A 22,650-nucleotide genomic window follows, 5' to 3' on the forward strand; every position below is an offset into this window, starting at 1 on the left:
TGATTTGGCGCCCCTATGAATGATCGGAGTGGCTGGAGGGTAAAACGAGGATTAAGAAAACGTAAAAACAACAGACTTTTTTTGTTTAAAATAAAACATGTTTTATATTTAATAAAATTATATACAAAAGCATTTAAACATTTTTAATTTATGATTGAACTAAATATTATTCATTTTAAAAAGTTTTTTCATTGATTTTAACCCTGCGAAAGACTCTATTAGCACTAGTAGACGGCATCGCCACTTGAATTTCACTTTTGCTTTTGCTACTTTCAACCAGAACACTCTTCACTGAGGCATCTAATAATGATTCAGAAGTCATTATTAGACGTTGTTTTAGATTTACTAAAAAACGAATCAAGTGAAGGAATTTTTTTCAAAATTGCATCTTCCCGCTCACTACGCTCTCGAGCCCTTTTTCGATACTAGGAACCATCACTTGGTTTTTTATTTTCACTCATATTAATAAGCTGTTTGTAAATTGTATTAAAAAATATACCAATAAAATGTACGTACGCACACGTAACAATTTTTTTTTTTTTTAAGTATATATTATGCAAAAATTCTACATTCGTAAAAAAAATTTTTGTGGCGCCCCCAATTTAACGTTGACCGATTGGCGCCCTAGGCTGTAGCCTACTTAGCCTATTGGTTAATCAGGCCCTGGTGAATTGTCAGATCACTTTTTTGAAGGGTGTACATAGAGTCTGTAGATTCTACTATTCTAGGCAGTACAACAAATGACTGCTGAATACAAAATTAAATTGCTTACACTTGTATTGTAGCAAATTATATATTGGTTTTTGAAGCTAAAATAATCATAATACATACTATACATAATATGAGAGGTAACCCTATAAATAAAAAAAACAAATATTGTGTGCTGTAAACTATATGTAAGTGTGAGCTAACATAAAATTATTTATAGGCACACTCCAAGTCTCATTAGAAATACATTAATATAACTTTTCGTGAAAATGGTCAATCCATTTAACAGTTACCTATTAACGTTTTTTATAACATCACTAACAGATACACTCAAGAATTATACATGTTAAGATGGTAGGTGTTGTTGTTTTTAACTTCATTATAAATATTATTTATGATACCTAGTCAATAAACTAATAAACATTTAGTCAATATGTATAAATTATTATAATACAGACGCTGTATAGCAATTAGCCTGCATAATTAGTATGTCCAGAATTAGGACTCTTAAGTATTCATTTTTCATATTTCAATTTTGGAAACGAAACAATATGTAATATTACCTATCAATAGGTAAGCAACCTATGGAATTCAGAAAACCCAGTGTTCATGCATTTAGCAATTATATGACGTTTTTTTTTTAATTTCTCACAACAAGGATTCCACTTAATTAGTTCAGTACCTATTATTTGCAGTTTTACTTAGAAGAAAATTTATTTCAAATCTTTTTATTAGAGTAACATTAACTGTTAAAAAGTAAAAGTAATAAAATATCGATAAGTAATCAAACAAAAATTTTTTATCAAATTTTTAACAATAATATAGTTAATGTACCTATTTATCAAAATTAATTCATAAATAGGTTAAAATTGTATTTTATTACCAGTGTATATTTTGTTTGATTATACTTTTTAACACAAAATAAATAATTAAGTAATAAACATATTAATATTTTAACCATTCACTCTTATGTTCATCAAATTAAAATAAAAAAATTAAACTTTTAGGAGCAAAAATAGTGAACTATGTAACATAACAGCCTGACTAAATTCTAAACATTGATAATACACTTTTTCATTTTGTACTGAGAGTCTGCATTCCTTTGTTTTTAGGATATGGTATTAATATGGACTAAGTCAGTAGATTTTTAGAATACACCATTTCCTAGCCTTTTTGTGAGTGAACTATTCATATTTTACAGTTAAATAACTTCTGGCTTATCGATGAATAACATAGATATAAAGGATTTTATGAATCCAGTGTCATTGAGATAATAAAATTATTGATGAAATATCCAACCATGGAGTTGGTATGTCACTGGTGGTGCCAGAAAACATTCTTTGTGAGAAAAATAGGAGACCAACAATGAGCAGTTATAAGGTTGGGTTGTAAAAATAAGAGGCAGTCCTGAAGAAAATAAAACGCTTAGGTTATTTCTCTGTGACATATTTTTTTTCCATAAAAAAAAACAATAATATAATAATAAGTATAAGATACAGACCACAAACGTATAAAAAACGTAATACAGATAACAGGCAATACAGCTTATCAACAATGTTCAGTGCTTGATTGGGAAAAAAAGTAGATGGTGGATGCAAAGGTGTAAAATGTCTTATTGATTAGGATATAATTAGAAGGACTACGTATACATTTTTTTTAAAATAAAAGGGTCTCTCCCCCTCTTCAATTCAAGCACTGACAATGAGTTAATGCACAAGTCAATAATATAACACAATTACAATGAGTCAATTTTAAAAATGTTTATATATACATAAATATATAGCTATGTACACATTATACATCTATAAAATATACAAACAAATACCCTAGATATTATACGAAGGATTATTATTATAGATAATACTATTTATTATAAGTACAAGTAGGTTTTAGGTCTTATAATTATTTAAAATATAGTAGTATATCATTGTTGTACCTACGGTGAATTATTACAAGTTTTTAAAGTTAATGAAACATGATTAAATTATTATGTATATAGTTAGGCCACAAGCACAATAATATGTATTTTAAGGGGTTTTCATTATATAATAATTATATTACACAGTAAAAACATTTAATTGGGCGTCTTCATATATAATGAAGCAAAACTAAAATATTGACGATTATGTATTTTTATATAAAATTAGCTAAACAAGTAAATTTCACTATTGGTAAACAAGGAGTATTTTGTATTATATCTAATTGTGTTAATGTTTCAAACATTTTTAAAGGACGGGTTTCAAACTCACTATAATTATATTTTATAAAAAAATGAAATACGAACACAATTTTATATCACTCAATGATATGTGGATGTTAGGTGTAATAATAATTATTCCCAAAATATACGACTGAATGTACTTTGCGTTTGTAAAATTCGTATTTGTTTGTATAATTTCAAGGCATGTCCAAGTTTCAAATCCATATTCAATATATCATTCCGATTAAGTAATTGTATAGCACGTCCATCGAAATCCTAAAATTATAGAATACTTCTTAGTACAATGTTAGTTATTTTTCGTTATAAATTATAGATTGCACATAGTATGAAACCATTATTTTTTATAAATTAATTAGTAATATCTTACATATTTAGATATTTGATCAATAATTTCTTGGGGTATAAGGTCTGCAAGATATTCGAACACCTGATCTTTTGTCCATTTTAATGAATTTGGGATACTATTATTTTGATTAGCATCATATCTTTCATAGTCAGACGAACCACTATAAGATCCATTACTTTTTGAATCAGTGTCATAGTCTTCAGATGATACAGACACAATACTCGAGGCGAGTGACTCAACATCATCTAAATAGATATTTAATTAAATGTATTTATTGTTAATAATTAGAGATGATATATATTATTATTTGAATTGTCTAGGCTTACCTTCAATATTAGCTGCTACTGTTTCAACTACTTCTTCTTGTTCTTCCGGGTTTATTTGAGTAGCCAAAGTCATGCAAGGAATACATACATACATATCAGTTTCTAATTTATGTAATGGCTTAATATCATATGATTCATAACAAATGGAATGTAAACCAACTTCACAAGTTATGCAGCGACGCTCTATCTCCTATTGAAATATAATAAGTAAGTTTTTAGTTATAAGTAAATATTATTGTTTTTACTGACCGATCGGGAATCATCTTTGAGACATTTGCTACAATTCTTTTTTCTGCATTGTTTACAGAACCAAGGACATAAATCTAATTTGAATTTCCACACGGGCTCATCAACAATTAAACAGTGTCTATGAGCTATAAAAAAAATATTTGTAATAAAAAAAGTAAATTATCTATTACAATTATTACCTCTAACAAAACAGATTGGGCAATCAATTAATTCTGTCTTTCCAGTAATTGTTGAACAAATAAAACAATTTTTTGATTTTTCCGGAGTTACATCAGGAGTAACACTTTTCACTGGAGAATTTGGTGGTGAAACTATTGAGGAGATAGTATTGATTTCAGTTGATGAACCATCTAGTGACTCGGTTACCGGATTTACCGAGAGACTTTTTTTTGCCTTGGTGGTATGTCGTTTTCTTCTTCTATCACGAGTTCTATCATTAGTAGTTTTTTTTACAGTACTAGTTTCTATGGGCTTTTCATTTTTATAAGAATATTTAGCCCTCTTCTTTGGTATGTGATTATCAGATGGATCAAATACTACTTTGGCTTTCTGTAATAAAAAAACCAATTGAAAGTAATGTCACATAATTTACTAAATAAATACTAACCATATTTCTATGAGGCCTCGAGGATACAGGTTCATCATGATGAATTATTTTCTTCTTAGGCATTGTTATTAGTGGAAATGTACCTTAAACAAATTTACAATATGATTAATGTAAATATAATATATAAGATAGATTCAAAGTAGGTATACAGTTCTCTATGTACTAACATTTCAAGAACTACCTGGTAAGTACCAAAATATTGTTTTTATACTTTAAATCTAATTGAATTCTATTGGTTTATTTATTATAAACATATACAACAGTTACGTCTTACGTGTTTGCATAAATACAACCAATCAATTAACCATAAGACATAAAACAATATTGAATTTTAAAAAGGGTGATTAGACAAAATACATTTATTAATATGACATAATTATTTTTTTTAATAGGTTGTTGAAAATGTTTAGAAACAATGATCCTTTTATTATAAATACTTAATTTATTTGATATAAAATCTCAAAAAATTGATATATTAACTAAGTTTTACCAGTCACAATAATATAATATTTTCTTATGATAGGTACCTATAGCCTACGTACATTTGTAAATACTATTTAGTAGTATTCTTTCATATTGAGACATTTCAATAATCCTATAAGGTATTAAAGAATATAATTAAATGAGCAGTATGTAACTTACATGCAATTATTGCATTACTATGCATAGGTAGTTACAGGTAGTAATAATTTGCTTATACATCAATCAGCAAAAAGAAGTTATAACATTTGGTTAGAAATACAAATTACTTACAACTTACTTCCCTTATAGGGCCAATGAAATCGTCGTGGTACTTTAAAAAAGTGACGATGTTGTGGATAGTTTTTTATTAATACATATGCAATTGGTATGAGATAATGTTACATTTAATGCTAAATTGTAATCGGCAGTTGTAATCTATAAGAATATTAAGAAAAAGATGAATTTGAAACTTTGAAATACGAAAAGAGGAATAATTTGATCAGGATTCACATCAATCGAAAATGATGAAAACTCAAAATAACACAAATGTAGAGGTAATAACTGGTATATTTGTCCCGATTTGGATATCGAATACGTCCTTTCGTAGTTTCGTCCAATAAGTAAAAGAGAACATGCAATTTCGTTCGTAATAATAAGCGCCACCGACTGTATGGTTTCAACCGGACAGACTTGTGGTATACCCTGGAGAACGAGTGACCATGGAAAAAAGGACAAATGGCACGTTGGCTAACCTGCCGGTCAGATGTCTGTCTCGCTCGTTTGGTCGGCCGCTCACTCTTGCACTGCTGTCCTTGCTCGTTGATAACGCATTTGTTTGTGTTTTGAATATTATTGTGTTACCGCAATTGCAAACCGCGTTCATAGATCAATCGTGTGTTATTATTACCTACCGAAAGTGGAAACGCAAACGCGACGTCCGACGAACGGACAAACAATACTACATTGTGCTCGCGCCGCGACGTTTTACTGGTTTCCGCGTTTCTTTCGTTCCCGTGTCCACTCATCTGGACACTTATACCTCACCGATCAGTTTTTTGATGAATTTTTTTTGATCAAACGTTTGTGAGGGCTCGATTCTCGTTTAATCGCTCCGGTGCGCTGACGGTCATTGTTAGATACGTAAGACAAGTCTGTTAGATGATAAGCGCGGGGGGGGAGATGTAACAGCGATATTGGCGGTCGTGTATCGGCAATGTCCAAAGAGTGTCGGGTTGTAAACGGCGGTGGCGGTGTCGTCGTCGGCGGATACGTGAACCATTGCGAGCAGGTGCTCGGTGACCAAAACGAAATGGTGATGGCCGCGTCTAGGATGGTCGCTGGTAATGATCAGGCGGTGGCCTCCATCAACCACCGAGTCTACCCGCCGTCGACCAATGAGCTGAGTAAACTCAAGGATCTGTCGTTCGGCCATCTCATGATGTTAGAAGAGTACTCAAAAGTTGTCGAACTGAAAGATCAAGAGATAATGCTGTTGACAAAGGAATTGGAATATGTGAGTGATCATTTGAAAGTTATTTATAGTGATTTAATAGTTAAAATCATTATTATTTAAGTTAAAGTATACAGCTTGCATTAATATTTAAAACGGTTTGTTGTACAGTTCAAAAAGAGGGCCGAATTTTCTCATCGTATGGCTGAAAGAGAAGAAAATTTGGATGTTTTACCATTTACACCAGTTTCTTCAACATGCTCGTCTGGCATGGGAGATTTGAGCTCGGCTGAACTACAAGATCAACAAGAACAACAGGGCAATAAACCTAAAAAGCGAAAGCTTCGTCAAGCTGCTACTAAACAACCAAACCCAAATCCATTAGAATCCAACCATGCCAAACGGCAGAAAACTAGGACTACACGAGCTAAATCAGGTTGTTTTTTTTTTAAATAATATTTTTCTTATAGTGCATAATTTTTATTTATTTACTATATTCAGCTAAAATAGGTAAAATGCAAGAATTGTCTCTGATCACAGCAGATGATGCATATTACACATGCCTTGGAAATTACGATCCTATAAGAGATGAACCAGTATCCGAAAAAACTAATAGTAATTTAGAAGTAAGCATTTCATATAACATGTATATATAATTTAGTAATATTTAGTATTGTCTTAATTACGTAAGCCTATGTGATTTTGTAGATACCAAGTTGGAGGGTTAAAACATATTCTAGTTGGTATTCTATGGAAGGCACTGAAAATATGTCTGATGATATCTTTGAAAGCAGACATTATAGACTTGAACAGTGTGAACAAAAACGAAAAAGGTAATGTAATTAGGGATACCTTGATTGTTTTTTTTGTCTTATATTTTATAAAGGTAACATTTTGATATTTTTATTTCAGGTGGGATTTGCAACGAATGAGGGAATTAAAACGAGTAGAGTATTTGAAGGAAGGTCGTAATAAACATCATACACAGAAATCTAATGACAATATTAAGGAAGAATTAACAACTTTATTGCCCAGTCCATCGAACATAAAAGCAATCGAAATCACAGATAAATTACCCGTGTCTGCATTTGGCAGCAATTTACATATTAAAAAGAAACTTGAAATGTTAGTATCTACTTATATTATATATCAAGGACTTATTTAACTAAATGCAAAATATTATCTTAGTTATATTATTATATCTATCAATTTTAAATTTACTTGCTTAATTTATATTGTCTTATAGCATGCAGTTATTATCTTTAAAAATTATTCTTGTTGCTTTACAGATATAAATTTTGTCACAGTCAATGGTGTAATGATGGGTCTCAAGCACCAAAAGAATATAACATACGTGGACTTCGTTCTGCAGGTTGTAGTCAATTGTATGATACCATGTAAGTTATTACTTCCATGTAATTTTTGTGACAAATATAACAGATCTGGACTCTTCCGCTTGAACCATTTGATTATATTTTGTTACATAATGTATAAAACAATCTTATATGATTTACAACTAGAGTGGTTAACAATTGTTGTGATATTTATCTAGTATTTAGGATATTATACCTTTTTTTTACTTTTTATTCTTTTATGAATTGTATTTTATTTTGAAACTGTAATAATTATAATTTATATTCAAGTGTTGCAAATGATAAATATAGTACCCTGCTAAATCCTAAAAAATAGGATTTTCAATCTGTTAAAAAAATTTAATTAATTATCTATTTATTAGTCATTAATGTATTGTATATACTACATGATTTTAATGTGTGTGTCACCATATCATTATTTAATATCTATATTTTTTAGAAGCATTTCCTGTGTATAATAGATAAGCTGTATCTGTACTGTCATATTAGGAGTTTGTTAACATAAACCTGTGTAAGAAATTTTGACACTGATTTGTGTCTACAAACTTTTAGACGGTGTTTAGTGGGAGCTTTTTTGCAGATAATATATTTAAGACCTGCATATACTATGCTGTTATCATATCAATGGTGATAACACACTTAAAAATAACCAAATCTTTTGGAAGTTAAGCTGTAACTAATTCATAAATTCATAAAAATATATTACTTATTAGTAACTACTGTTAGTTAATGTGATTTCTGATAAACCTTAATACCAATTATTACTTGAAGAATTGCTATATTAATTAGCTGTTTTTTAAGCATTTGGTGCACTTGGTTTGATAATCAAACTATTAATCGAATCCCAGTTCACATCAAGGATGGGCCCACCCCAGACATACTGTTTCTCAATTTTTAAAAATAATCCCACAGTTCCTGGTATTACTATATTTTAAATCACATGCATGTCTGATGATATAATATATTATTATATGTATTATTCTGCGGTGCACAAACTAAGATAGTACTGTCTTAGTTCATTGTGGACAGTGATTCCAATATTGTAATTTTACATTAACAGACAATTGTTGCTCTCCCCCTTCCGTGCCAGATCAAATAAACAGTGTTTCGATTTCATATTTGTTACTTTGTATGTGATAGTCCTAGGGCACGCTATAGATGAGTTACGGGTACCTATTAGTGTTTCATGATAATGTTATAGATATTGAAGATTACTCTAATGACAGTTGATTTTAAACATTTTTTCATGTATAGTTAAAAGTATAATTGTTTATTTGAAATTAGTTTTTACATATTTTATTGATTGTAGAATCGTCTAAATAAAAAAAAAATATTGTGTCATGAATCATGATAGTAAATGTAACTTTTTCATCAATGCATTTTTAATCGAGTATAGTGCCAAATATTCAAACATGTATTAGTATGAGAAAAATGTTGGTACTTTTAATTTGTTAAACATGTCAATGTTTTTAATAACTTTTATTTTATGTACTAATAAGCTTGCTATAGAATATTGTATAGGTATTTATAGTTGTTTATGCAGTAGATATAATTTTAAATTCAATAAAAAATATTAAAAATGAAAAATAAACTAAATGTTTTTAAATTAACATTTGTTGTTGAAGTAGAATCAAGTAAATATTTTCTTCAGTATAATTTTTTTATCTTGTGTTTTTCAGTGAACAATAATTTACAGTGACATAAATACTATTTTATTGTATTCTGACTAACTATGACATTGGATTTTGTTAAATTTTGAGTTCTTTCTTTGGTGGCAAAATGCTCATCAACCAAAATATATAACCTTTTTAAATATGATGATTATGTTCTCCTATTATTACCCAAAGTTGTAATGTTTATATGTATAATTATTTACAATTTATTAATTCATTGTTATTGAACCTTAGATTTATAATATTTGGGTGATAAATAAATTACATTTCAAGTTTTGTTTACTTTTTTGTTTCCTGAGCCGAACAATTGAAATATCTAAATCTGTTATACTTTCAATATGTATCATTTACTATTTTATCTAATAGCATTATAATATTTTGTATGGTAATTATTTTTTGTGTATTTTGGAATTTTTAAATGTTTTAAAAATAATTTAAGTGATTCTAATTTTTGAGTATTAAGAATTGAATGCAATTTTGCTCTTATTAAGATAAGAATATGGACTAAATTGATAGTTTCTGTGTTTAGTAAAGTACCCGAAATATGTATTTGTCTTGACATATATATATATATATATATTTTTGTTGAGAAAACGTAGGTATTTTATTTCAACACATGCTGGTTTTTAGTTCGTTAAATGTCATTTAAAATGGGTAATTTGTAGTTAATAGATGCTCAAGGTAATAAAAACATAAATTAATTATTGTTGTGATGTAGGTAACTGATATTTAGGCGGGCAGGTAGGTAGGTACAATAAAATGTAAATCATATTATATTGCATCTAGGTATAATTGCCCTATACAATCATGTATATATATATATGTATAAATTTTAAATCTGTTTATACTTCCAAATAACTTAATAAATTAAATATATAAAAATATATAAATAGTTTTATGTGTATACATCGATATTATATATGCATAATGTATATATATTGTGTGAGTGTGTATAACATCTAAAACTGTAGTTCTGCACCTTAGAAGCATTTCCTGTGAACAATAGACGGGCCACTCTCGTCATATTCCGTTTTCGAAATCCACATCTGTTGGAAAGTGGATAGGGATGCCAAGATGGAGCCACCAATCCACACGGAGTACTTGCGTTCGGGCGGTGCGATCGTTTTGATTTTCATTGTGGACGGGGCGAGTGACGTGATTTCCTTCTGCATCCGGTCTGCGATTCCCGGGTACATGGTTGTGCCTCCGGACAGTACCGTGTTGGCGTAAAGGTCCTTCCTGATGTCCACGTCACATTTCATGATTGAGTTGTACGTGGTCTCGTGAATACCGGCTGATTCCATTCCCAAGAATGACGGTTGGAATAACGATTCCGGGCAGCGGAAACGTTCGTTTCCGATGGTGATCACCTAGAGCACGAGGGACGATTATAAATCAATAATTAATATCAAGTAGCTATAAGAATCAACGGCTCCCGAGTCGGGGTTGCAAGACTCGTGTGTCACTAGTTATTACACTCATGAGTCATGACTCACCTGTCCGTCCGGGAGTTCGTAGGATTTCTCTAGAGCGCTGGACGACGCAGCTGTCTGCATTTCCTGCTCGAAGTCAAGTGCCACGTAACATAGCTTTTCCTTAATGTCGCGGACAATTTCTCGTTCAGCGGTAGTCGTGAAGCTATAACCTCTTTCGGTGAGGATCTTCATCAGGTAGTCTGTAAGATCGCGACCTGCCAAGTCCAGACGGAGTATGGCGTGTGGTAAGGCGTAACCTTCGTAGATGGGCACGGTGTGGGACACACCATCACCAGAGTCCAAAACTATACCAGTCGTCCGACCGGAAGCGTACAAAGAGAGTACGGCTTGGATGGCAACGTACATTGCCGGGGTGTTGAACGTTTCGAACATGATCTGAAAACAAATAGTTACATTGTATTAATATGATATCAGGTAAATATAATAATATAGTAACTATTTCTTTCAGCACAACGTGTCTGATCCTTGCAAGTTGCAACAATCCTGTACCTTACTTAATTCCTTCCCCCTGTTATCGTATACCTATGTTATAGTTTCGCTTACTCCTGGAATATTAGCATTTAGATTTTTAATGTTTTATCCCTGTCTGCCATATGTGCAACGTGTAGAAAACTTTATTTATCATAGGACCGACATTATAGAGACTCAATACTGTATGGGTAAATTGTAATGTATTTTTATTATTTAACATTTTAACCAACATATTATAATTACATCAAAAATATTGTACCCAGGTACATTTTGGACACTCACCCTCCCTGGATTTGGTACACATAAATTAGTAATTAATTTCAATTGCAGAGTTTTTGACCATTAAATCGGTCAACCACTTAATTGCGAATGCCTAGTGGGTAATAGGTGCTCAATAACCGCATCGGTACAATTTTTCTGGTGGGCAAAGTCCTTACCTGTGTCATTTTCTCTCTGTTGGCTTTTGGGTTGAGCGGTGCTTCGGTCAGCAACACAGGGTGCTCTTCGGGGGCTACACGTAGCTCGTTGTAGAATGTATGGTGCCACACTTTTTCCATGTCATCCCAGTTGGTGACGATACCGTGTTCGATGGGATACTTGACAGTCAGCACGCCCCTCTTGGACTGTGCTTCGTCACCGACGTAACTGTCTTTTTGTCCCATGCCCACCATGATGCCCTGCAGACACACGCCACGTATGTATTATATAATAAAAAAATATATGCCGTGGATAATACATAACAATCATGATCGTTAGTATAAATATTATCTGCCATTAATCCAATTTACCTGATAACGTGGACGTCCTACGATGGACGGAAAAACGGCTCTGGGTGCGTCGTCGCCAGCGAATCCCGCCTTGCACATACCGGAACCGTTGTCCACCACTAGAGCTGCTACGTCTTCGTCGCACATGATTACGGTTTTATTTTCTAGAAATAAAAAAATTAAAATAAAAAACTTATTTTTGACTTCTCACCGAGAGAAAACTATTTTTTTTTCGAACAAATTTTTACCTTACGAAAAGCGATAAATAAATAAATAAAAGTGCAAACGGAACGGCGTTTGCGTGATGCGATCGGAGAGCGTCGAATGTGAGTACACTGCGACGGCGGACTCGCGTCAATTTATAGGTACGCCGTATGGCCGCCCCGACACCGTTCCGCGGTCGAAAGTGAAAATCCGCCGTGGTAGGGTTCACGCTGCAGCGGCTGCGGGCTCGACGACGGTAAAGGTCGTCCGTCCGTCATCGTTGGCGATGCTAACACAATACGCGCGAGTTTATGACCATATCTGACGCGGTCAATCACGCTGCAGTTAATATAATTCCTTTTTCAGAGGCTGTCGGTCGGACGAGCGTACGATAACACATATATGTATGTATATTATATTTACTACCTATATATGTAGGTTCCTATATAGCCATATACTCACGCACCGATAGTATATTTATTATAAATACGCGCCGTTCGTCTCTATTCGCTCCCCTCCCATCCTCCCAAATTGCATTAATAATTTGTTCGATTCTCGCGGGATCATATAAGGTTTGACCGTGTGGTCGTTTGCAATTACAATGTTATATTACATACCTACATAATACTCTTTGAAAATGGACGTGTTTCCGCGCGAAAACAGATTTTTTGTGGTTTAGGTTCACGTAGGATTCATATATTGTAAAACAAGAATAATTTCATTTGTCATGCGTACCTTAAACGGTTAGATTGATATTATAATTACTTATGCGACTATACGCGTACCTACCTATTAACATTGCATATATACCTACAGGGTGTTTCATCGAGTACTCTCGCCGCAATTTTACCTATTGGCTTGTATTATGAAATTATTCGAATTCAATTTTTGAAAATTTTGAGTACCTCTATCCTTTAGAAGGGTACTTATATTGCCAAATAGTATTGAAAAATTGTGTTTTTTTATGCAATTTAATGCGTGTTCCGTGGTTATAGCTGTTCAAACTTATTTTAATTTTAAATGAGAACCAATGTTCAATTTGTTTTTTACTGTAAATAATTGTCGATGCATCTAATTGAAAATTCGAACGAGTATACTTTAGTCTATAGGGTTTAGGTAGTGGCGTGGCTACTAAAATTGTATATGGAGGCTAAGTCCCACAAAAAATCCCATTTGACTTTCCTTCACTAAAGTACCTACACTTTTTGTAAAATCAGTTTTAGATTGTTAGCGTAGAGATGAATGTATATTGTATTAACTGTGATGTGTGTGTGTATTTTTTTTCATCATCAACATTTAGGATACCTAGCTAGTAAAAATGCTCCAATTTTCGATATTAGCATCTTTTCTGATGTAAAAAAGAATCTAGTTGATGCATTCAGGGGGAAAAATTCCCAGTAGTTTTTGTAACGTTGAGAAAAAAATGGTTATTTTTTTGCATCACCAATTTTTGAAAAAATTGATTTTATTTTTTTTGTGTAATTAATTCAAAAACTAATAACCGTATTACCTTGAAATTTCCATAAAATATTTATAACGGCATTTCTCAAATTGTCTAACATTTTTTAAGTATTTTGATACCTTTCAGGCTATTTACAGCCTTAAGACATTTTTATTTTTATGTAAATTATTGTCAATAAAAACTTTCACCTAATTAAAAATCTTGAAAAACTAATGCAAGGGTCCTCCTGAATTATTTCTCGGCTGGAATTTCATAAATGTTTTTCTTTTCATATTGAACATTAGAAATTTAATAAATAGAAAGTTCCAAACAAGTTTTTCTACCTTTAAACAAAAAATTAAAGTTTCCCGGAAAGTAACATTAATTTTTTATTAGTGTTTGAATGAAAATTGTAAAACATCTGCGATGTTTGATATTTGGCCGTAAATTAAATGAATTTCCATTGATCGATTTATGATATTTTACTGTAATCCCAAACCAAAAGACCGTAAAAACAAGAAATTTTTACCAAATATTTATATTAAAATTTTACATAGAGATTAACATTTTTAAAATATTACTACTCTTTTTGTGCTATTTATAAGCATGAGAAAATTTTCAAATTATTTTTAATTAATAAAAAAGATATAATAGAATAATTAATAGAAATTCATAAAAGGTTTTACTTTAAAGCTAATATTATAAATTTCTATAGAAGATTCCCAACATTTTTTTTTACTTTTAAAGTTTTAACAAAAAAACCGGGAAGTTACGATATTTGTACAACCATGAGATATTTTTGATTTTTATTAATTTTTTTTTAATATATTGCATATAAATATTTATTTATACAAGTGTGCTAGGATGACAGAATGTTTCCGCTCAGAATCGTTTTTCGTATGCAAAGAACTATCACTTAATTAAAATTTAACACTTATATTACAATTACATGCTCGACAACCACTGTACAGCAGATTGGTACCTACTTCTACAGTTTTACTTTTCCAACTTTTTAATATAATATTATAATATAGGCTAATATAAACACAGTTAATGGGGAAGGGCTATAGTCCCCTTAGCCTCTCTGCCTACATTTTTGCCTTATAGCTCTCAGCTTCTCAGTTATTCAACTTTTAGTATGTTATAATAATCCCCAGGTATTGACAATTTGAATATTATGAAAAATATTTTTGTAAAAATGTACAGTGTAGGTACTAAAATTAAAAAAAAAATAGATTTTGAATAAATGCATTATTAAAGAATAATAATATGGCACAAAATAATTTAAATTCACAATATATAAGACACGTAAAACCGCGCCTATATAGTTTATACAGTAAAACCTCGCTAAAACGGAACTTCGGTAAGACGGAAACCCCGGTATTACGGAAAATTTTTTTGGTCCCGTTTCAAATTGCATATAATTTTATCCCGCTAAGACGGAAACCTCGCCAAGCCGGAAACGGACACGTTTTTGTAATGAAAGTTGATGAAAACCCTCGCTAAGACGGAAATATAACACGATTTTCGTGTAATAAATTTATTTTCGTACTGTCGTAACCCATACATTATCGATATAAGAGCGCGTACGATGACATTAAAAACTAATAAAATTGATACGTACCTATACACTATACAAGTATACAACATTATCTGAGTTGCTTGGTTCAGTATCAAATCATATATCGTTACGTTCGTGTCGCTGCGTTTTTAAAAAATATTAAAATAAAATATTAATGTACAATAAATATGTATGTAATAAATAAATATAAATAAATAAATATAAATGAATAAGTATAAATATAAAATTATAATAAATATAAGTATAAATTGTATGTAATATGTACCAACTGGTTTAAAATAAATATGTATGTAATCTTTAATTATATTAAATTAACTTTTTTAAACCCCGTCAAGACGGAAACCCCGTCAAGACGGAAAAATGTCATGGTCCCATGCGATTCCGTCTTATCGAGGTTTTACTGTACTTACCTATATGTACCCATAATGTACCTAGGTATATATAATAATAATATACTCAGCCGTATATGAGTATTGACGATGCAACGCGTGTAGCTCACAATATTACATTTTTTGTACCTAACGAGTAACGACTATGTTATTATTATGCAATTACAATGATTGTAACTTTATTTTTTCAATTCGTTAACTGCACTATTGCAGTGTATTTACCTATCGCTCATCGGTACCTACTACCTACAACCTACCTAAATAGTATATTGTATTTTGTAAAATATAGGTATTGTAGATTTATCTTGTGGATTTATCCCGTCCCCTAAACAAGGTTTTTACTACCTACTTATAACTAATAAGTTAGAGGCTCAATCGAAATTCAATTTTTGTACACCTTGGTTAGGTTATACTAACAACATTTTTTATATTTTCATTTGAAACAAATGTACCTATTGCAATTCGTTAAACATAAACAATAAGTAACATTGATAAATAATAATATGTGGTACACTAAGTCAATGGGCATGATAAACATGAATAGTTTCTTTCACATAATATGTAAGTATATTTACAATATTTATATCATTAAAATGTTGAGGTAGACCTATGTTATTTCACATTTTTTGAGCATATTATTAGTAAAATATTAGTAAAATATGTAGTTGTCTGTGCCATTAAATTCTTAGGCCAATATTTTTAATGTTATAATAATTAATAATTTAAATTATAAACAATATGTCTGAGATTATGTGATTCACGATGTCATATAAGCTGTTTTGACATGTATCCAATAAACCTAAACAAATATTCGATTGGTAGAACTTAAAATGGTATTGAGTATCGTTCATTAATGTTTTGAAATTATGTGATTTCCAGTTATCAGTATTTATTTACTTTAATAGGCATGACATAGGTATACTCGTATAATATGTCGAACGCAATAATGAATAGATAGCTTATATAGCAGTACCTTGGTTGAACAAAAAAAATTATACAAGCCGCAAAAGAAATGGAGTAAGTGTGATTAATTAAATAAGAAATTAGAAGTATTAACCTTAAAAGGTTCTAATCTCAAATTTCGATTTGTTCTCATTACATGTTTATCTAATTTAGTGTGTTTAACAGGTATTTTCCAAAAATAGGATAACAAGAGTAAAATAATTTACAATAATTAAAAAAAAATTTTTTTTTAATAAGCGTTATTATTTGCAGTTTTTATTTATATAAATATATGATCTTATAGGCAGTTACCTAACTAGGTAAGTGATGATAATATTGTAACCACTATTAATCAAATTATTATAAACAAGAATTTGTAAGCTCAGATGCATGTTTATTAATAAAATTGATGTATTACACTATTTACAAAAATTTAAGATTTTTTATTTAAATGACTAGTTAGGATAATTATTCACTTTTTAATGTTTGAAAAATGTCGATGATCTAAGATTGTTTTAAAGTTAATTATTAATAACTGCAATTATAATTTTCTTTGTATTACATACTTAATAACTCCGATGTCAACTAAACAAATTGGGGGAGGGGGACTATAAAATATCGCTCATGTAGTTATGTTATCACTCATTCATACTCTTCTGGTGTAAATTCTACATATACACATACATTTATTGATTTATCATAAATCTATCGAAAATAGCAAATCACATTACTTAATAGAAAATTACATTACCTAATAATAATAATAACAATAATAATATTAATAATATTAGATTAATAGTATTTTAATATAAATAAACATTTTGTAAGCTCGTGATAAATAATAATACAAATTAACTTTACCAATCAAATATTAAATAGGTACCTACTAAATTGAATAAAATGCCTCGTGTATAGCGCTTGAAACAGCTCGGTGCAGGCTAAGCCTAAGTATGTCCCCTGATTTTACTTTCATGGTCAGACCTCAGACAAGAGTTTAGGTATTTAAACTTTAAATTTTAAAGATCCATAATAGCCATTAGGCCATGATATATCCAGTTATTTTTACTGTGACCGCATTTTCTGCGATAAAGGAAATAACATCAAATAATATCAATAATATAATAGTCACTATACATATGGTTTCCCTTTCTGCGTTCGAATATTAACAATATTACGAGTGGCGCTGCCGTAGTATATAATATATATGTATTTATGTATAGATACATATTATATACAGAGCGATTCTTTATAGTTAACTACGCATTTTCTCGAAATTTTTTTACTTTTTTTATAAATATATTTTGGATAGTTTGAATTCATTAGAAACTACATTTCTTTTATTGTTATAGCTTTTTTACTTTTTCAGCTTTTTCTTGCAACTTATTAATTTCTATCGTTAGAAATTGTTCGAATGTAATATTTTGGAACTATCAGAAAAACGATTCCACTACGGAATATGATGAAATTAAAAATGTACTCTCTCATTCAAAAAGTTAAAAAATATTTTTTTCAAAAGTGTTGTTATGTAATGACTTCAAATTTTCCAAAAAAAAATATTCCCCAAATTGAAAAGACTTCGAGAAAACAAGAGCCTACGTTTAAAAGAATCACCCTGTATATTATGTACATACAAAATTCATTAATGACATCGACGGCGAATCTCGACAAATATGGAAGTGTATCGGTACGCCCATAAATGGGTCTGTCGTCGCTCGTGAAACCTGTTCACTGCCCGCAGAGGTAATCATATAATATAAAATAAGTGCGCACAGTATTGTACTTGATAGTTTATTATTAAACGTTAACGCGCTTACTCGCGTGTAGATATCAAGACGTTATTTTATTGCTATGTATATAATATATAATATGTATATTGATAAATTAAAATACTATTAATAATGGTTTATAAACATATCATTATAATAGACACGTTTTATTAGTACAAACGTATTGCAAATTCAAATTCTTATCGTACCGTCGATACAAATAAAATTGCAAATTGCAATACCTATATACTTGTTGCTTTCGCGATGTAACTCATCGTCACTCTAATATGGACCTACGCCTATTACCAATACATATATACGTCACCACGGAGGCTCTAACTTTTGTCTTATACAGTATAAGGTATATCACTTGTAGAGACGTATAGTGTATGCGTTCGTTGTCTTTAACGCGAGTAACTCGATATTTCTAGGAATATTCTAAATTTCTCTGAGACTATTATGTCTATATTAGTATATTACCTATAAACTGAAGCTGAGTACGGTGGTCCTATTTTAAATTTGCACAGAATTGTAATATTATTCGTATCGAATTCCCAATTCGTAAATCTATAGGTACACATATTTATCAAAATCAATATCGATTTTCGAACTTATACGATTAATGTAGGGATTTGTTTTTTAATTCTCCAACAAAATATTATTCTATTTACTATTATAAGGTACACATACACACTTGAGTTAATCCAATATAATCTGACTGTTTTACTGTTAGTCTTTATTATAAATGCAATAGACATAAGCGCATTTGGAGACAAGAGTTCAGATCAGACTTAGAAAAGAAGATGAGGCCACAGCTCACGAGACTGACTTAAACACAGATTAGTATACATTGTTTAGACATAATACCTCCGCTGTAGCAGGCCAACGGCTAATTATCACTTGTCCTATAATTTATTAATTTGTACATCGAATGCTAATGAAAAATTTACACAATTTTAATTTTAAATTTATATTTGAACTGCAATTTTCATAACTGAGACTGGTTGTACGACTGTACGTATATATATCTAACACTTTTATATGAGCCCCTGTAATGTCATTTGCGGAAATTTCAAGTTTTCAGTTCCAATGTTATCCCTCGACATATCTTGGGTGGTAGCACGGAAATAAATTGTAAGTTAATACATGTATGATTAACAAAGAACAATCGATATCAAATAAATTTTCTAGTAGCGATTTAATTGAATACATAGATACATCGTTCTTCGATATTGATATCGATGTCAATTAAAAATATAAAAATGCATAAGAAATTTATATTTTACTAGCAAATAAATGTAATGAATTAATTAGATATCGCCCACTATATAAAATAAATAAACTATAACAAATATTAAGTACCTAGCTAATACAATTATTTGATATTGTTGATATTATTTTTTATTGTGTGGTACACTGTAGGCGTAAAATATCAAACATAGGTAATAAATGTATAAAAACTTTTTATTACGAGTAAAAAAAAAATTTGAAAGTAAATTTATTTTCGATATCGATATATATAAAACGATATCAATACTAAAAATAATATCATACTGCCTTACTAATACTTGTATTACATATTGGTATGTTTGTTTGTAAAATAATTTTATTTAATTGCTATTACTATAAGATTGTTTATATATGATTACACTTTTTCAAAAGGCTAAGCCCGCAAAATAAAATATTATTTGTTTTTTATTATCACCATTAATATACGAGAAATTAGTATTATATAATTAGTTTGTGTATACGAATCAGATTGGGACGATTAGGCTCCATCTGTGTACTTCAGTATATTTATAATATATAGAAAATAATAATAATAGAGCATAATATGCAATGTGTCACATTTTTATTCTTCAAATTTAGTATTTACATGATCAATGATCATGAATGATTGTAACTTGTTCATTTAGCATTTACTATTCTATTTAAAAATGTACCTATACATATACAGTTAAACATATGTATTAATCAAGTGTAATTAATTAAACGAGCTGTTGTTTACAAACATTACAGTGAATGAATATTTTTTAATCGTACAATTAATATATCTCAAGGATGAATTATATGTATTCAGTACCAGCTAGTGTGTTAGTGTTCAATGACAAGATCTTCTTGATAGTGTCGAATGTGTTCGACGTCCGTTAAATCCTTTTACGGATACTATCACATTAAATAGAAGTACATATTATACCATAAGTGTCTGCGCACTTCATTTCCTGTTTAGATATAAGTAAATATTATGAATATTAAATTATATTACTAAGACGACCAGGACAGGTCGGTATCCTAACCTACACCATAGAATTATATACACGATATTATATTTTATATAGATGCCCAAGTAAAGAATTTGAGGTGATTGGTCACTGTCCATTTTTAAGGAGTTCGATGAGGCCATAATATTGTAAAAGTAAGTTTAAGCATATAGATGTGCTGTGCAAGCCATATATTATAATTTATGCATAGTGAATTATCAAAATTCACTACAGTTACCTATGTAGTACATTGTAAAATAGTAAATATTATACGTTGTAACTTGTAAGAATTAAGCCTATTTTAATATTATACGTCACAAAATTGCAGTAACGTATCTAACCGGGTATATATTATGTACTATTATATTGATTTTTATGGAGATTGTATTAAATGTGTAACTGAGATTAGGGAGAGGGAACAAGTAAGATAGTTGTAATAATAGTAAGGAGTACATGCTACTCCTTACTATAATTACAACTATTACAGTTCTTATTATGCATTACTCATAGCATGATACGAAGGTTACCGATCTGACCCGAGGTGTTGTGAGTGCAGATATCCACTGAGGGTTGAGCTGGTCGCCTGCTGAGTTCTCTTCACGGTCTCCATCACCCATCAACTACCTGGTGTCGGGGTCGGTCATTATCGCGAAGCGTGCGGGAAATCCGAGACAGTATATAGGTTTTTCAACCACATTTGCCATTCCTCGCACTCAGCATATTACCCGTGCTTTACCTAAAAAGTAATTTACGATGTCGATGACGACAAACGTTGCAATATACGTAGTACGTACCATCTGAATTACCTGTTACTGTTGGTTAAAGTAAAATAAAACAAACTGTGAATAAATATAAAATAAAATAGTATTCGTTAAACTAGGTAATTGTGAGTGAATAGAATTTTTTTTAAATTTAAACTTTGTGATTACTAGAGAATAAAAATTGAATACAAAACTAAAAAAAAAAAGCAACATAATATTATATTGCCTGTTACCCGTTTAGCTAGCACGATACCAATTATGAATACAAGAACAATAAACTCCGCAATGCTGAAAAATTACAACTCTTAACTCAACCTGGCTGGTTGGCTCAATTTGGCTAATTCTACTAAATTTAATTATATTCAAAGTTAACCTATATGAAAACCCCCTAATTTAATGACTATCGACAATACCGGCTAACCCTCAGGCTTTTTAAATGTACCCGACCTACTTATTTAATGTGTAGGGTAACGGGTAATACGGGTTACTATATAAGTTCCAACTTTACTCAAAAATATTTCCTTATGACCTAACCTGATCATAATACTTTTTAAGATAATAATAGTTTACTTTAAAAATTTTGAAATTAGTTTCGATTAATGTATACAATACGCCAATTGAAAATTATTATTATATTTACACTTGTTTCCTTCTACTTTCAATTTTATAATTAACTAAAACAAAAACCGATATTTTCTTTCCAAGTTATTATTTCGGGTTTATTGGTAAAATATTTTATTATATTATGGTCTCTTATTTAGCTGGCATTTCTGCTAATTTGGCCGTAGTGTTACATAACATTTATACCTGTGGCAGTGGTGTACTTAAATTGCCTATTCAACACGCCGTGTGATCATTATACTGTATCACTGAAATTCATAAAATATAATATAACTTTATAAGTACCTACTTATAAACGCATAAAAAAACATATAGTTGGTTATACTATCACCTCAATTGTCGGCCTGTCTTTACTGTATAGTCTATTTGTGTTAATAATTTTAAAAATCACTTAAAATATATGATCCATTTAATATTTATTGCAATTATTTTTTAGCAGTTAATGTACTACTCAAGACTCAACTATTCATCACAATTAATTTAATATTTACCATTATTTAATAATAAAATATATACTATAAAAGTATTATATTA

At 30.3% G+C, this 22,650-nt stretch overlaps 3 protein-coding genes across 5 annotated transcripts; 1 reads left to right on the top strand and 2 right to left on the bottom strand.

Moving 5' to 3' along the window:
* Positions 1–2,979: 2,979 nt before the first annotated feature.
* On the bottom strand, positions 2,980–5,770 carry LOC111041888. 3 transcript variants are annotated; one of them, XM_022326332.1, is made up of 7 exons: positions 5,211–5,591; positions 4,458–4,540; positions 4,030–4,399; positions 3,851–3,975; positions 3,602–3,791; positions 3,297–3,520; positions 2,980–3,184 (listed from the first exon to the last, which is right to left on the bottom strand). In XM_022326332.1, the coding sequence occupies exons 2-7, from the start codon at positions 4,518–4,520 to the stop codon at positions 3,041–3,043; spliced, it is 1,116 nt and encodes a 371-aa protein (XP_022182024.1). In that variant the 5' UTR covers positions 4,521–4,540; positions 5,211–5,591; the 3' UTR covers positions 2,980–3,040. The 3 variants fall into 3 exon arrangements, with proteins under 3 accessions (XP_022182024.1, XP_022182023.1, XP_022182022.1); XM_022326331.1 differs by lacking the exon at positions 5,211–5,591 and adding an exon at positions 5,672–5,770 and having other exon boundaries at positions 3,041–3,184; XM_022326330.1 differs by having other exon boundaries at positions 3,041–3,184; positions 5,218–5,592.
* An 86-nt stretch (positions 5,771–5,856) lies between these two features.
* Positions 5,857–8,811, top strand: LOC111041887 (male-specific lethal 1-like 1). The gene is made up of 6 exons (XM_022326329.1): positions 5,857–6,432; positions 6,541–6,805; positions 6,871–6,995; positions 7,078–7,202; positions 7,282–7,494; positions 7,659–8,811. Exons 1-6 carry the CDS (start codon positions 6,133–6,135, stop codon positions 7,768–7,770), a joined length of 1,140 nt encoding a protein of 379 aa, XP_022182021.1. The 5' UTR covers positions 5,857–6,132; the 3' UTR covers positions 7,771–8,811.
* Positions 8,812–10,159: 1,348 nt separating this feature from the next.
* On the bottom strand, positions 10,160–12,528 carry LOC111041889 (actin-42A-like). Its single transcript, XM_022326333.1, has 5 exons — positions 12,398–12,528; positions 12,171–12,313; positions 11,820–12,059; positions 10,912–11,286; positions 10,160–10,785 (listed from the first exon to the last, which is right to left on the bottom strand). The coding sequence occupies exons 2-5, from the start codon at positions 12,294–12,296 to the stop codon at positions 10,396–10,398; spliced, it is 1,131 nt and encodes a 376-aa protein (XP_022182025.1). The 5' UTR covers positions 12,297–12,313; positions 12,398–12,528; the 3' UTR covers positions 10,160–10,395.
* Between the last annotated feature and the right edge of the window lie 10,122 nt (positions 12,529–22,650).

Source organism: Myzus persicae, unplaced genomic scaffold (assembly GCF_001856785.1).
Source record: "Myzus persicae strain clone G006 unplaced genomic scaffold, MPER_G0061.0, whole genome shotgun sequence".
NCBI lineage: Eukaryota > Metazoa > Arthropoda > Insecta > Hemiptera > Aphididae > Myzus > Myzus persicae.

What these genes read in the sequence shown, in the direction of transcription:
- LOC111041888 (XM_022326332.1), bottom strand. Translation starts at nt 4,520, where the DNA reads ATGCCTAAGAAGAAAATAATTCATCATGATGAACCTGTATCCTCGAGG. An exon ending in CCCAATCTGTTTTGTTAGAG is followed by an intron (nt 3,976 to 4,029) that starts GTAATAATTGTA and finishes TTTTTTTTATAG; the next exon opens with CTCATAGACACTGTTTAATT. An exon ending in AGTAGCAGCTAATATTGAAG is followed by an intron (nt 3,521 to 3,601) that starts GTAAGCCTAGAC and finishes ATATCTATTTAG; the next exon opens with ATGATGTTGAGTCACTCGCC.
- LOC111041887 (XM_022326329.1), top strand. Translation starts at nt 6,133, where the DNA reads ATGTCCAAAGAGTGTCGGGTTGTAAACGGCGGTGGCGGTGTCGTCGTC. An exon ending in GACTACACGAGCTAAATCAG is followed by an intron (nt 6,806 to 6,870) that starts GTTGTTTTTTTT and finishes TACTATATTCAG; the next exon opens with CTAAAATAGGTAAAATGCAA. An exon ending in TGTGAACAAAAACGAAAAAG is followed by an intron (nt 7,203 to 7,281) that starts GTAATGTAATTA and finishes TTTTTATTTCAG; the next exon opens with GTGGGATTTGCAACGAATGA.
- LOC111041889 (XM_022326333.1), bottom strand. Translation starts at nt 12,296, where the DNA reads ATGTGCGACGAAGACGTAGCAGCTCTAGTGGTGGACAACGGTTCCGGT. An exon ending in ACAGAGAGAAAATGACACAG is followed by an intron (nt 11,287 to 11,819) that starts GTAAGGACTTTG and finishes ATTTGTTTTCAG; the next exon opens with ATCATGTTCGAAACGTTCAA. An exon ending in ACGAACTCCCGGACGGACAG is followed by an intron (nt 10,786 to 10,911) that starts GTGAGTCATGAC and finishes CTCGTGCTCTAG; the next exon opens with GTGATCACCATCGGAAACGA.